This window comes from Penaeus japonicus, unplaced genomic scaffold (genome assembly GCF_977035675.1).
Source record: "Penaeus japonicus unplaced genomic scaffold, GWHDUDI00000001_assembly GWHDUDI00000009, whole genome shotgun sequence".
NCBI classification, from domain to species: Eukaryota; Metazoa; Arthropoda; class Malacostraca; order Decapoda; family Penaeidae; genus Penaeus; species Penaeus japonicus.
In genome coordinates this window covers 14,658,408-14,670,907 of record NW_028234411.1, presented here as the reverse complement: position 1 = coordinate 14,670,907, position 12,500 = coordinate 14,658,408, and the positions used below count along the sequence as shown (strand labels likewise).

Sequence of the window (12,500 nt, the reverse complement as noted above, 5' to 3'; positions counted from 1 at the left end):
CTGAATCTGACAAACGCATCTGTTCGCATCAGTATTTTTTTGTCTGACGTTATTCAATCTAGATCAAAACACCGCTACCATGCAGTGCATACAGACAACATACAGTGGTCTCGGGAAGGAGTAGCACACGCCAATACAATCGCACTAATGTTACCTTGCTAAACAGAGCATTTAACGAGCACACCCGCGGCCTGGACTCACCGACGAGCTTCGAGAGATTCATGTCCCTCAGGACCCGCATGACGATGGTCGACTCCGAGTCCTTGGCGTTGGCCCTCTTGGCGGCGCCCAGGGTTCGCAGCACAGACAAGATATTGCGCAGACCAAAATCATAGTGCACCTACACAGAAGGGAGAGTGATAAAAGCAATATCGTAGTAATAATAACTATAAAACTTAAGAAAGAAGGGGACAAGAAAAGGAAAACAATTATGCACTCAGATATTTCTAGAAAGAAAACTTGCTATTAGCAGAATTACATAGAGGAAAATAAAACATCTTACTCATACAACTAAGAGAATAAATACAGACAGGAAAATTTTAATGAAAAAACTAAAAACACTACCTGTTTAGTAAGTTGCTCCTCACAGAGCTTGTAGAGCGTGAAGAACTTGCGCGCCAGAGTGATGTTCTCTAGGAAGCCGCAAGACGCCAGCTTGACCCTGATGATAATCTGACGATCCGGCACCATCATCGCCACGTTTCGGAACTGGATCTTCAGGTTCTCGGGCAGTTCTTGGCGGCCGTGGTAGCCCAGGTTCTAGAGGCGCGTGGTGTAGAAGCGGCAGCGTGACGCGGGCAAGATATGGAGGAGTGATGGGGAGGGTAAGTATATACACACAAAAGAACAAGGAAGGTTAAGTGAGAGGCGCCAGCATGCAGCAGCCCCTACGCAGAGGGTCGCCGGTTTGCATGCCTCACGGGACCCTCTGGAAAAATAACATCCTGTAATGAAAGAATTCTCTACGCAGAAAAAAAAATCCATCGCGAAAAATCGCTCGAACGAGTGTGTATGTACAGTCCAGGGGATGAAAAAATACATGAACAGGTAAAAAGCACCTTTCGGCCCCTAAAAATTGCCAGTAAGCAGAACGACCGAGGGTCTGCTCATACCAAGAAGCGAGGACATGATCTTAGCCGGCAGAGAATGACGCATGCGTGACATGAAGTGAGGAAATGGATTTCTTTATTAATCATGACGATATATTTCAGTGCAGGATGTTTTCTTAATCTATGAAGAAGCTGCGCTCTTTTTCAGTGCAAATCGAACCTCGACCGATTTAATTTGCTTTTCTTATAACATATTATTATATAAAAAAAAAAAAAAAATCCGTTGCCAATTTTCCAGTGACATGCAAATGTGATCATCAGGAACTGTTGTTCACACTGGGCTGGTGGAGGTCAAACAAGTGGCGCAACTGTTCTATTGTGATGTTGTGTTTCAGTTCTGTTGTGCTGAGGTAGTTCATTCAAGTTGTGGTGTCGCAATTCGGAATATAGGTGTTGTTGAGGTTCGAGACTCTAAGCTGTGTTCACACACACACACACACACACACACACACACACACACACACACACACACACACACACACACACACACACACACACACACACACACACACACAGAGATGCAAAGACGCACACCACACTCAGTATCTTCGGCCAAGCAACGGTTTCTGAGAAAGAGATAGAGAGAGATAGGTATGACCATGGCAAATTAGTGGCTTTGCAACATGTTAAACGAAGCCAGGAACTTTACCTGTTGATTGCCGTCTTTGGCTACCTGCCAGGTGAGAGAGAGAGGTTTGAGAGGGCACAACGACAGCATGTCACATGCAGTGGCTGTCTTCTAAGACTTTATCGGTTTAGTTTGTTCTCTCAAACATGTTCACACATATCCTACGAGTCTTAACGTTGCAGCTGCCTTTACATATATTTTCACTAAGAACCTTTTGACTTGTCGCGACATTTTAACCTATATGAATGATCAAGAAACAAGGAAAAGGTCTTAATATTCTGTGATATAAAGCTATCACCTTTGAAGTTGTACATTCAGTAATGTGCGTATCTTATATATCTTATAGCTGTTCCTTTTCTATAGGAAGAACTCTATAAATTGAACAAGCAACATACTTTAATGTTAAATAGGTATAAGGTTATAATTGTGAATGAATATATACTTTCTTGCGAATATCAAACATTAACACATTATCTTGAAACCTCTTTAATGATGAATAAAGGAGGCTTAATATTGCATGGCACTAGTGGCAAGCAAAGAACTGTGTTACTTCGTGGACTAAAGGCAGACTTCACTAGAAAAAATACAGGACTACTGGGGTAGAGCGAAACAAACAGCTTCAGTCAGAAAGAAAATGTTATAAAGGTAAAGTGAGCAGTATTGGAGTGAACAGTGTAAGTAAGAGCGATCAGCACAAGTCTGAGTGAACAGTGTAAACCGGAGTGGACAGTGTAAGTAAGAAACTTGCACGGTAAAGTGGACAGTGTATATAAGAGTTAGTTGGATGATTGGGACAGGAGTGACATATAATGGGTGTGCAATTACGAGTGAAATGAACAAATGTATCTGCAGATGATATAGATGATTTTGCTAATGGAGGAAACAATGGAAGTACAGAGAGTAAGACAGATGGTAAAAGACGTCTGTGGGAAGCTAATGGAAAAAGGGAGGCAAAAAGAAGTAAGGAACTGGAAGAGGGATAGAGATGAAGAATCCCAAAAAGGAAGGTAAATAAGGAAGAGGATAGTAGAAAGAAGGATTAATATCAAGGGTAAAGCAGAAAGGAAAAGGAGAGGACGAAAGGAATGGATCAAACGAGACCTCACCACCTTTGGCAATGATGACATGAGTGAAGTAGTTACCTGGTATTTGCTCCTTTGGTTTATGTTCTGCCAGACACATTGAAGGATACAGAATTACTGTCAATACATAACTGACGAATAGATGATGACCTGTAAAAGAACTTGCCGATTGTGAGATAGCATTTTAATGAAGTTTCGTCTTGTAAAGGACTTAGCTATCAATGTTACAAACTGGTAATTTGCAGCATCACATATGTGCATAGTTTAGATGAACAGTACCTGTAGTGTCTATATGAAGGTTTAAGGAGCTCAGTGAAACTGCTGTTCTCAACAACTAAGGCATAATAAGCATCAAAGGCATTAAACTCAAAACTGTTGGGTTGCTTATTTCGAGGTAAGCATTCTAAGGCGAAAGTACTTCACAATCAGCAAAAAGTCTTTATATTTTCCAGACTTATCAGACTTATCCATATATTATCAATTTATATATATCTCCCTGATGTTTTAAAAATGGGGTTTAATGAAAAAAAAATCTTACTATTTATTACTTTCGACGGCCAAGTAATGCTGAAGTGAAGTGATGTCTATTATATATCAAATAATTAATAAGAGATATACACAAAGAACAGTAAGTAGCATCACGGGAGGCGTAATTGATTATCCAATTGCGAAAGATGCATCAGGTAGACAGAGTTAGCCGTTGGACACATGAAACTCACTACAAAATTTTGCCTATTTTTACACTCACTTTATAAGTAAGATTGCTTTTGTAATAGATTCTGTAGAAAGACGAATGTCACTCCCTGGCTGTAGGCATATAGGACCTTGATCAACATGATTGGCTGACGGCTTGAGGCATCGCAGCCACCGCAATGCCTCAAACGCTGATGCTCTGATGTCAGCCAATCTATGAAGTCGGTCCCAATATCCCCCAGGCCCCGGGAGTTTTTGGTCTACTTTTTGCTGATCGTACAAGTATTTAAACTTGAAAGTGCATCAGGTTTGCGAGATGTTTTAGATCAACAGGTTATTAATCAACTCTATTTAACGTTTGAGCATACTTGTAACCTAATTAGAAAATCAATATTTAGCAAAATTTTTAGTAACTGTGGGTAACTACATTGGATTATTTTTTGAATACTTTTGCGAATTGTTTTAATCGCGGGTCTTTTAATTCTAATCAATTTTAATATTACTGAATTCAGTGGAATATGAAATTTTGATATTTTCAGAATTCAGTTTAATAATTTTTCAGATGTGAAAATTAACCGAAAGGTCTTGGGGAAGGGCAAACATGTGTGGATACTAAAGATTGAATGATTAATTAATTATTACTAATAACTGACACTGTGGAGTATGTCAAGATCAACAAGTTTCCAGATCTAATGATACATCAGACTCGCCCCCTAAGCATAACAGCTAACATTTTGAAGCATAAATCCAATTTGTATACTTATTCTTCAATAGTCTATATAAGAAGATACTGTAATAGTCTATAAATGAATACAGAAATCGTATCGCGCTCTGGCTTTTAAGTTTTTACAGAATCGTTCCCACTTCAACACCCGCACAAAGAAAAGAAAAAGCCGTGTTTCTACATACAAGAGAGAGGCCAAAGAGCAAAGAAAACAGGATGCGCTGCGACTCACCATGGTCAGGAAGATTCCGAACTCGGGATTCATGGTGATGAGGTCACCATCGGTGAATGTGAAAGTCTTGCGGCGCTCCTTCTTGCACGCGTGAACCACCGCGATCTGCTGCGCCGCCACCGACAGCACCGGGAGCTCAATGCGGTTGAACTCGTCGAAGCAGCCCCACGACCCGGACTGGGCCAGCCCTAGGGAGGGAGGAGTGCTGAGTGAGCTTGCCTCTGTGATACCTGCTGTGGTCCTGCTTTCCTTTTACAGTGTAACTCTGATGCAGATTGCACAGGCGGAAGACATGCGGCGATGCCACATAACACTTACCTTTGTAGATTCTGCCTAACCCGCGATAATCCATCTGGTCTGAGCAGTTGAAGACGACGACATACTTGCCGAGCGTCTTCCCCATGTCCTTCGTGGTCTCGGTCTTGCCCGTGCCAGCCGGACCAGTGGGACACGCTCCCATGCTCATACTCAGCGCCTGCGCCAGCGTTATGTAGCACCTGGAATATATAGAGACCATCATCATTTTTTGGGCCATGGTGAAACACTCCGGAGTGCCGCACCATACCTGTCACACTTACCTTACACATTATATACATGCATATATATATATATATATATATATATATATATATATATATATATATACATATATATATATATATATATATATATTAATATATATATATATATATATATATATATATATATATATATTATATATATATATATATACATATATATATATATATATATATATATATATATATGAAGACATATATAGATAGATCGATCGATCGATAGATAGATAGAGATAGTGAGAGAGAGTGAGAGAGAGTGAGAGAGAGTGAGAGAGAGAGAGAGAGAGAGAGAGAGAGAGAGAGAGAGAGAGAGAGAGAGAGAGAGAGAGAGAGAGAGAGAGAGAGAGAGAGAGAGAGAGAGTGAGAGAGTGTTTGCGCAAATAATAAATCCTCTTTACCAAAGGACATTTTTCATTTCCCTGCTAGTGCCAAATAGCCGGTCAGACTGCAATCCTGCTTCCTACCTATCCGTAAGGGGCGTGATGACGAGGCGCTCGGTGCAACCCACGAACTCATTCTGGTAGTGGAAAGTGACGTCAGTGAGGACGATGTTTGTCTTATCCATGTCCTCCCGGAAGTAGATTCGGCACTGACGTAGCCAGTCGAAGTCCGACACCGACCGCACATTCCTTCGACACTGCGAAAGTTCGGATAAGTTGTGATGCACATTAATGGCGGATGTATCACGGCACAAACCTCTCCTCGCCAGTCACACGAAAACAATCACGCCACTAACCAAACTATCAAAGATGTCCCTCTGGTGTATGTGGATGGTGATGAGTGTCTCGTATTTGGTCCTTTGCACGGGTTCCAGGTCACGGGTGGTCTGATTGATGAGAAGATTGAGAAGATCCAGGAAACGATTGTTCATCTCGGCCATGACACGGCGGTCGGCGCGAGACTGCGTCAGCGCGGCCTCCGAGTCTCTCGTCCAGATCATCTGCAGCCCCAGGATGCCCACCTGCATCATGGTCAAAACAACACCTATTTAGTAAAATGGGCATTGGGTTGAATATGTCGAGCTTTCCTCCGCAGGCCATATATCTAAAATAATATAAAAAATAACAATATCAATTAGCAACGTTGGAGACTGCTAACTGTGCAAGAATTGCAGTGGAAAATGTCCAAAAATGCTTGAAGTAATTACTTGAGGATATAACATTTTTGGGGAAGAGAATTAGTAACATGCAATGCTTGCAACAAGACCTGAGCTGGGAACTGCTCCAGGAAACGCAGGACGTTGAGGTCAGGGTCCTGGATAACGTGATGTGCCTGCCGGATAATGCCGTGGACTGATTGCTGACACATCATCAGTAGCTTCATCAGCCACACCTCTACACTGCCCTCCGCCCGCACTGGCTTCTCAAGCTGCGTAACACATGTGCGTTTTATGATCAAGATAGCATATTACGATATCAATATTGTATTATCACACATACATGCACATTGAATTTAACACAAATATACTGGCAAATCATAAGTAATCGATCTCGATTTCCCTCAGACATAACTGCTCAGCTCACCTGAACCATCTCTCCTTCACACGAAGAAATGGCAGTGATCCTGTCATAGTCCTGCTCATGGAAGCGAACAGTCTTGGTATTGTCGAATATGGACATGAGATGCGCCTGGATGGTGTGCGAATCTGAGGCCTGACCCAGAATCTCGAGCAAGGCTGGGTCAGACACGAAGAAGAAGCGAGGGAACATGAGGCGCTTCTTTTCCAGGTATCCTGAGAGGCTCTTCTGGCAGAGCTCCAGCTGGTCTTGAAGGTAAGGCAACAGCTGCTTCAGCATGTCATCCCCGACGCAGCAGGCCACGACGTTGGGGTTGTCGTGGGCGCGGACCATGATCTTTTGCCAGCTCTTGTCAATGACGTAGAATCTGTAAGGCAAAGGAGTATCTCCCTCTAAAAATGCTCCTCTTACATCTCAACTGGAATTCTGCATGCAATTGAACTGTGTAAGATAACAGCCGGAAATCAATAACAATCTAATTTCCTATCGACAGACAGAATTATGTGGACAATAATCGTAAAAATTATAGATACTATAATGCATGCTCCTAAAGTTAACAGTAATTAGTTGACCAATAGGTGCTGTATGTATGCTTACGTTTCCTTTCAGTTATACAGAATAGTAGCTTAAGATACATTTGCTTCAAGACGTTGATATAAATATTTGTAATCTAATTTCTTAAAATATGTCATGAGCATCAGCAATGCGAATGTATCATACTTATGTATTAATGTAATATATCTAAAGAAAAGAATACAATTAGAGGCTGGACAACACGAGTTTTACTTTATCTTTATTAATGTTTCAATTAACTCTTTTCAAATAGCCTTACGCATACCTCTTGGCTTCTTTGGGCAGCTGCTTCGCGATGTCTCCACCGACGAACACAGCTTCAAGATAAACCCAGAGATTCTGAACAAACAACCACCGTTCAAGGATTTCGTTGGTATTGGACAGGTCACTCACCCACTTCTGGATCTGCTTTCGGAACGGGGCGTTGTACCTGAGAGCAAAAAGCTATATTGAAGCGGTAGAATAAATAATCGAAATGCAATTAACCAAAACAAATCGACAATTTCAAAAATACGGAATTAGAAGGGGTTGTCGCACCTATTGGACAGCAGGGATCCCAACACCATGAGCGAATCCTCGAGCTGCGTGATGACCTCGGCCGTCGTGTCGCCTCGGAGCAGCAGTTCGCCGCGGTTCTTGAAGGTGGAGAAGGTGAGGTCGTGGCTTGCCCACTCGTTCGTCACGATCCGCAGCTTGGCCTCGATGTCCTTCTCCTTCACGGCGGATATGCAGATGTCCTACGAAGGATAGGCGGGAGTGAGTACTCTTTTACAGGGTGGGAATGTTGAAAATGATGGCCAAATCTCTCTCACTCACTCACTCTCTCTCTCTCTCTCTCTCTCTCTCTCTCTCTCTCTCTCTCTCTCTCTCTCTCTCTCTCTCTCTCTCTCTCTCTCTCTCTCTCTCTCTTTTATTTTTACCTTCACCTTCACTTTCCCTTTCCCTCACCCTCTCCACCTCTCCACCTCTCCACCTCTCCACCTCTCCACCTCTCCACCACTCCACCTCTCCACCTCTCCACTTCTCCACCACCCCACCTCTCCACCTCTCCAGCAGTCCACCTCTCCACAACTCCACCACTCCACCTCTCCACCTCTCCACCTCTCCGCCTCTCCGCCTCTCCGCCTCTCCACCTCTCCGCCCCTCCCCCTCTCCGCCTCTCCCCCTCTCTGCCCCTCCACCTCTCCACCTCTCTACCTCTCCGCCTCTCCACCTCTCCACTTCTCCACCTCTCCGCCTCTCCCCCTCTCCGCCTCTCCGCCTCTCCGCCTCTCTGCCTCTCTGCCTCTCTGCCTCTCTGCCTCTCTGCCTCTCTGCCTCTCTGCCTCTCTGCCTCTCTGCCTCTCTGCCTCTCTGCCTCTCCGCCTCTCCGCCTCTCCGCCTCTCCGCCTCTCCGCCTCTCCGCCTCTCCGCCTCTCCGCCTCTCCGCCTCTCCGCCTCTCCGCCTCTCCTCCTCTCCGCCTCTTTGCCTCTCCGCCTCTCCTCCTCTCCGCCTCTCCTCCTCTCCTCCTCTCCGCCTCTCCATCTCTCCACTTCTCCACTACTCCATCTCTCCACTTCTCCCACCTCTCCATCTCTCCACCTCTCCATCTCTCCGTCTATCCACCTCTCCGTCTCTCCCCCTCTCAACCTCTCCACTTCTCCATCTCTCCATCTTTTCACCTCTGCGATTCTACATCTCCCCATCTCTCCGTCTCTCCATCTCTCCGTCTATCCACCTCTCCGTCTCTCCACCTCTCCGCCTCTCCACCTCTCCGCCTCTCCACCTCGATAATGTGTTATTAAAATCACAAGCAATGCAAGACGATGAAAATGCTCCAAGAAACTCATGGAAAACACTCCTTAAATTCGACTTCAGTTCCGTCGTTCCACGTTGGGAAGTTGCTTTTAGCTTGAAAAAATGGTCTGTTGCATAAAGTCTACGGTATCTCTTGCCAATTTTCATTTACTCGATTCACTAAGGTTATCAGTATTTGTGAGTCAGTATTCACTAAGCTAACCTACATTTCATTAATAATAAAAATATAATTTTCAAAGTAAAGAAAACAGTACAATATGTAGATACAATTTCTATCAGTAAAAAGGAAACCATACAACAACGCCGTCTTCTAAGCATATCTTGGGTCCCAAATTATTGAAGAAGTTTTGATGAGAACAGAGAATGTGATGAAATTACAAGCGCTCCTTACAAGTGTTGAACAAAAAAAATCTTACCTGCGCTACAATAAGCCTATCCGATGCATCCTCTGGCGCCAAGCCAGGCACCATAGGGCCCTGCGTGCGATAATCATGCACGAACTTGTTGCAGTCTTTCTTGAACTGAGCCACGTTATGTATGAGCTCATTTCTTTAGGGCAAAGTAGATCAGTCTTATTAGACACGTAAAACAGATTTTAGTGAGGTACTTGCAGCGCACCAATCATAAGTCTATCAAAATAAAACTGCTAAACAAATATTTTCATGAATTTTATGATCATTTATTCTAGTCATGCTTTAATTGCAGAACACTTTTTTTTCTAACACAGCCAACTGACTCTGAAACATGAAAAAATAAAGATTTTTCTATTAGGTTTTATATTTAAAGAGATAAGCCATCAAATAGATAACTAACCTGAAGTATGGCTGCACTCGAGACAGAAGATTCTGCACCTCTACGGCTTGAGCAAGGACCTTCTGCCACGTGAAACGCAGGTTGTCCACCTTCTCAGCCTCCTCCTGAGACAGTCCCAGTTCGTACTTCACAAGCAGTCCAAATGACTCCTAAAATAAGAACAATTGGACTATCTATCAGTTTCTTTCTCGGTTTACCTATATATCACACTTTCCTTTTCTGTCTTTATACCACCCTTTTTCAATGGGAATCTTTGCATCTCTCTCTCTCTCTCTCTCTCTCTCTCTCTCTCTCTCTCTCTCTCTCTCTCTCTCTCTCTCTCTCTCTCTCTCTCTCTCTCTCTCTCTCTCTCTCTCTCTCTCTCTCGCTCTCTCTCTCGCCCTCGCTCTCTCTTCGTACTTGATGTATAGTGAGGTCCCGGTGTGTCTGGACTTAATTACCTCTATAGGTTCTATGGCATCGTCCATGTCAAGTTCGAGATCGCGAGTCTTACGCAAGATGTCAATTGCACCCTTGATGTCGTCCAGGTCCTTGAGTGGCCGCTCCAGTCGTCGGGAGAGTTCGTTCAGTTGCGCGAAGAGTCTTTCCATTTCCTTCATGTAGTTGACCTTTAGTGCCTCGCCGAATTTATCCACCCATAGGGAAGCTTCCTCCGCCAGAGCCTTCTTCAGGTTTTCTGGAAAAGGCAGAATATTAGATATACAAAAGTTTGATGCGGTCTATTAATATAAAACTCTTCGGTTACACTGACATATTGCGCAGCAGTCGAATTTTCTATTATGACAATAAAACTTGATAACAAAGGGCAATTCTGTTCCTTTCGCCTAACCTGTGTTGAGGGCGAGGGCCCCAACCCGATAATGACATTCCTCTGCCTTGATCTGCTTTTCTAGAACGATGTAACTCTTCATTGTCTTGTCATAGTCTTGGACAGAGGGCCCGAGTGAAATAAATTCTTTAATTGCAGCGTCTTTGTCGACTCTCCAGAGATGATGGTATTGTTCCCAGATATTGAATGTGGTGTAAACCTCCTGTTTGGCAAAATCAAATGCAATTTTAAAGAAATTTCCTCAGAGAATCCTTGTTCTATTATTTTGCTTTTATATTCAGTAAACTGTCATGTGAAAGAGCAGTGCTAATTCAACTCAGTAAACTGAAACTTACATTTCTAGTTGACTGGAAGGAGTTGGACATATGGCTCATAACTTTCGACACGTCTTTGCTTTCCAAGACGTGTGTGTAATAGTTTTTGGGCATAGCTGGCACCTCGTACACAATGACCTTCTTTCGAGACCTTCGACCACCAACAGAGTCTTCGGTTTCCAGCTTGGGCTGAGCAGCCTGAAAGGACATATCGTGTCTTCTGTTCACTGTTATTATAAATTGACAGAACTTTTTTATGAAGTTTAAATATCACATATATGTTTTCTTTACCCAAACTTCAGGTACCTATGAATATGGTTATAACGGAAAATCTTTCACTTACGTCTTCCTTGCGGCAACGAATCCACTGCGAGACCCCTTTGGCGGTGGAGAGGATGATCTTGGAAACCTTGTTGATGGATTCCTGCACCTGGTCCAGGCTGGGACTCACTTGCACGCCGGGGGAGACCAAGGACACGCTGAGCTCCACTAACGCAACGCCCATTTCCTCAGGTCTGTCGTTGGACCTTCTGTGACTAGTCTCGTTCACTAGAAATACATACGGATTAAGAAGTTTAGTTAGGCAATAAATTATAATGCACAGAAAGTTGTAATAAGTTTAGTAATTCATGGTATATCTCGTCAGACAGTATCTTATTTCTTGTATCAAATATTGACATAACAAATTAATGCATCGTATCTTGTATCACATTATAGATATCTTAAAATCTGTTGAATGAAAATGCATAAATAACCCAACATATTTCTTTATGATTTAAGGTGACTTTATCTAAATATTTCATATACAATATATGTTCATGGCTTGAGCAGCTATCATCTATCGCGAAGAGTGCAAGGTTCCATACACTTGGAGTGTGGGGGGATGACGGAGGTGTGCTTGCGGATGGACTCCAGGGCGCCGCGCACCGACTTGATGAGGACGTCGAGGACTCGTCGGTGGTAATTGCGCCGAATGTCTCGCGCTGCGGACTCCACCTGCGGCGAATGAGTGGCCATGAGTGAACGGAAAGGGTAAAATGCAATAGATTAACGTGTTTAATATACTCAGGAATTATCAGCCTGACCAAATATTGTAAACTGCTATGAAAAAAAGAAAGGTTTAATAGGATAGATGAGCTTCAGACTTTTTCCAACGATTTCAAATATAGACTTCGACCGCGTGACCCTCACTTTTTCCCTCATTTCCCTTTTCTTGCGGACTGCCTTTTCCTGCGACGTGAGTGGTTTGGCCGGAAGTTCAAGTGTGGCCGTGAAGTGTCCCTCCGCAACCGGCACCGGGCTGCGTCGTGACGACCCACCACCTGATGACACTGAAGGAAATCGCTGTCAGAGTCAGTTCAGTTTCCATCACATCGGAACTTGTGTTTAGTGATCGGTCTAGGAATTTGTTAATCTGTCAAGTGTGATATATACACGCTAAAAGCGTTGTGCCTGCGGACGTATGTGTGTGCTGGATACACGAGTGTGAGAACTGAAAACAGTTGAAAAGTGGCACCTGATCTTCCGTCGTCGAAGTCTCCGCCGTCATCGAGGTCGTCCACTGTGAGGAAGCTCGTTTGGCACTGTCCCGGCTCGCCCGGCACCCCGCC

The 12,500-nt window shown here is 43.7% G+C and overlaps 1 protein-coding gene across 1 annotated transcript in view; it reads right to left on the bottom strand.

Annotated features, from left to right (window-relative positions):
* The window catches only part of LOC122260278 (dynein axonemal heavy chain 5), a 61,669-nt gene that overhangs the window by 26,058 nt on the left and 23,111 nt on the right, over positions 1-12,500 (bottom strand). The window contains exons 17-35 of the mRNA XM_086540204.1: positions 12,407-12,500; positions 12,082-12,221; positions 11,757-11,886; positions 11,234-11,439; positions 10,912-11,088; positions 10,577-10,778; positions 10,188-10,423; positions 9,748-9,896; positions 9,351-9,483; positions 7,674-7,873; positions 7,402-7,566; positions 6,570-6,930; positions 6,253-6,414; positions 5,783-6,007; positions 5,511-5,683; positions 4,787-4,965; positions 4,469-4,656; positions 565-759; positions 202-340 (exon numbers count right to left, since the gene is read on the bottom strand). The exon at positions 12,407-12,500 is cut by the window's right edge and continues 75 nt beyond it. Of these exons, the coding sequence (XP_086396330.1) occupies positions 202-340; positions 565-759; positions 4,469-4,656; positions 4,787-4,965; positions 5,511-5,683; positions 5,783-6,007; positions 6,253-6,414; positions 6,570-6,930; positions 7,402-7,566; positions 7,674-7,873; positions 9,351-9,483; positions 9,748-9,896; positions 10,188-10,423; positions 10,577-10,778; positions 10,912-11,088; positions 11,234-11,439; positions 11,757-11,886; positions 12,082-12,221; positions 12,407-12,500 (3,454 nt within the window). The remainder of the gene's footprint in view (positions 1-201; positions 341-564; positions 760-4,468; positions 4,657-4,786; positions 4,966-5,510; positions 5,684-5,782; positions 6,008-6,252; positions 6,415-6,569; positions 6,931-7,401; positions 7,567-7,673; positions 7,874-9,350; positions 9,484-9,747; positions 9,897-10,187; positions 10,424-10,576; positions 10,779-10,911; positions 11,089-11,233; positions 11,440-11,756; positions 11,887-12,081; positions 12,222-12,406) is intronic.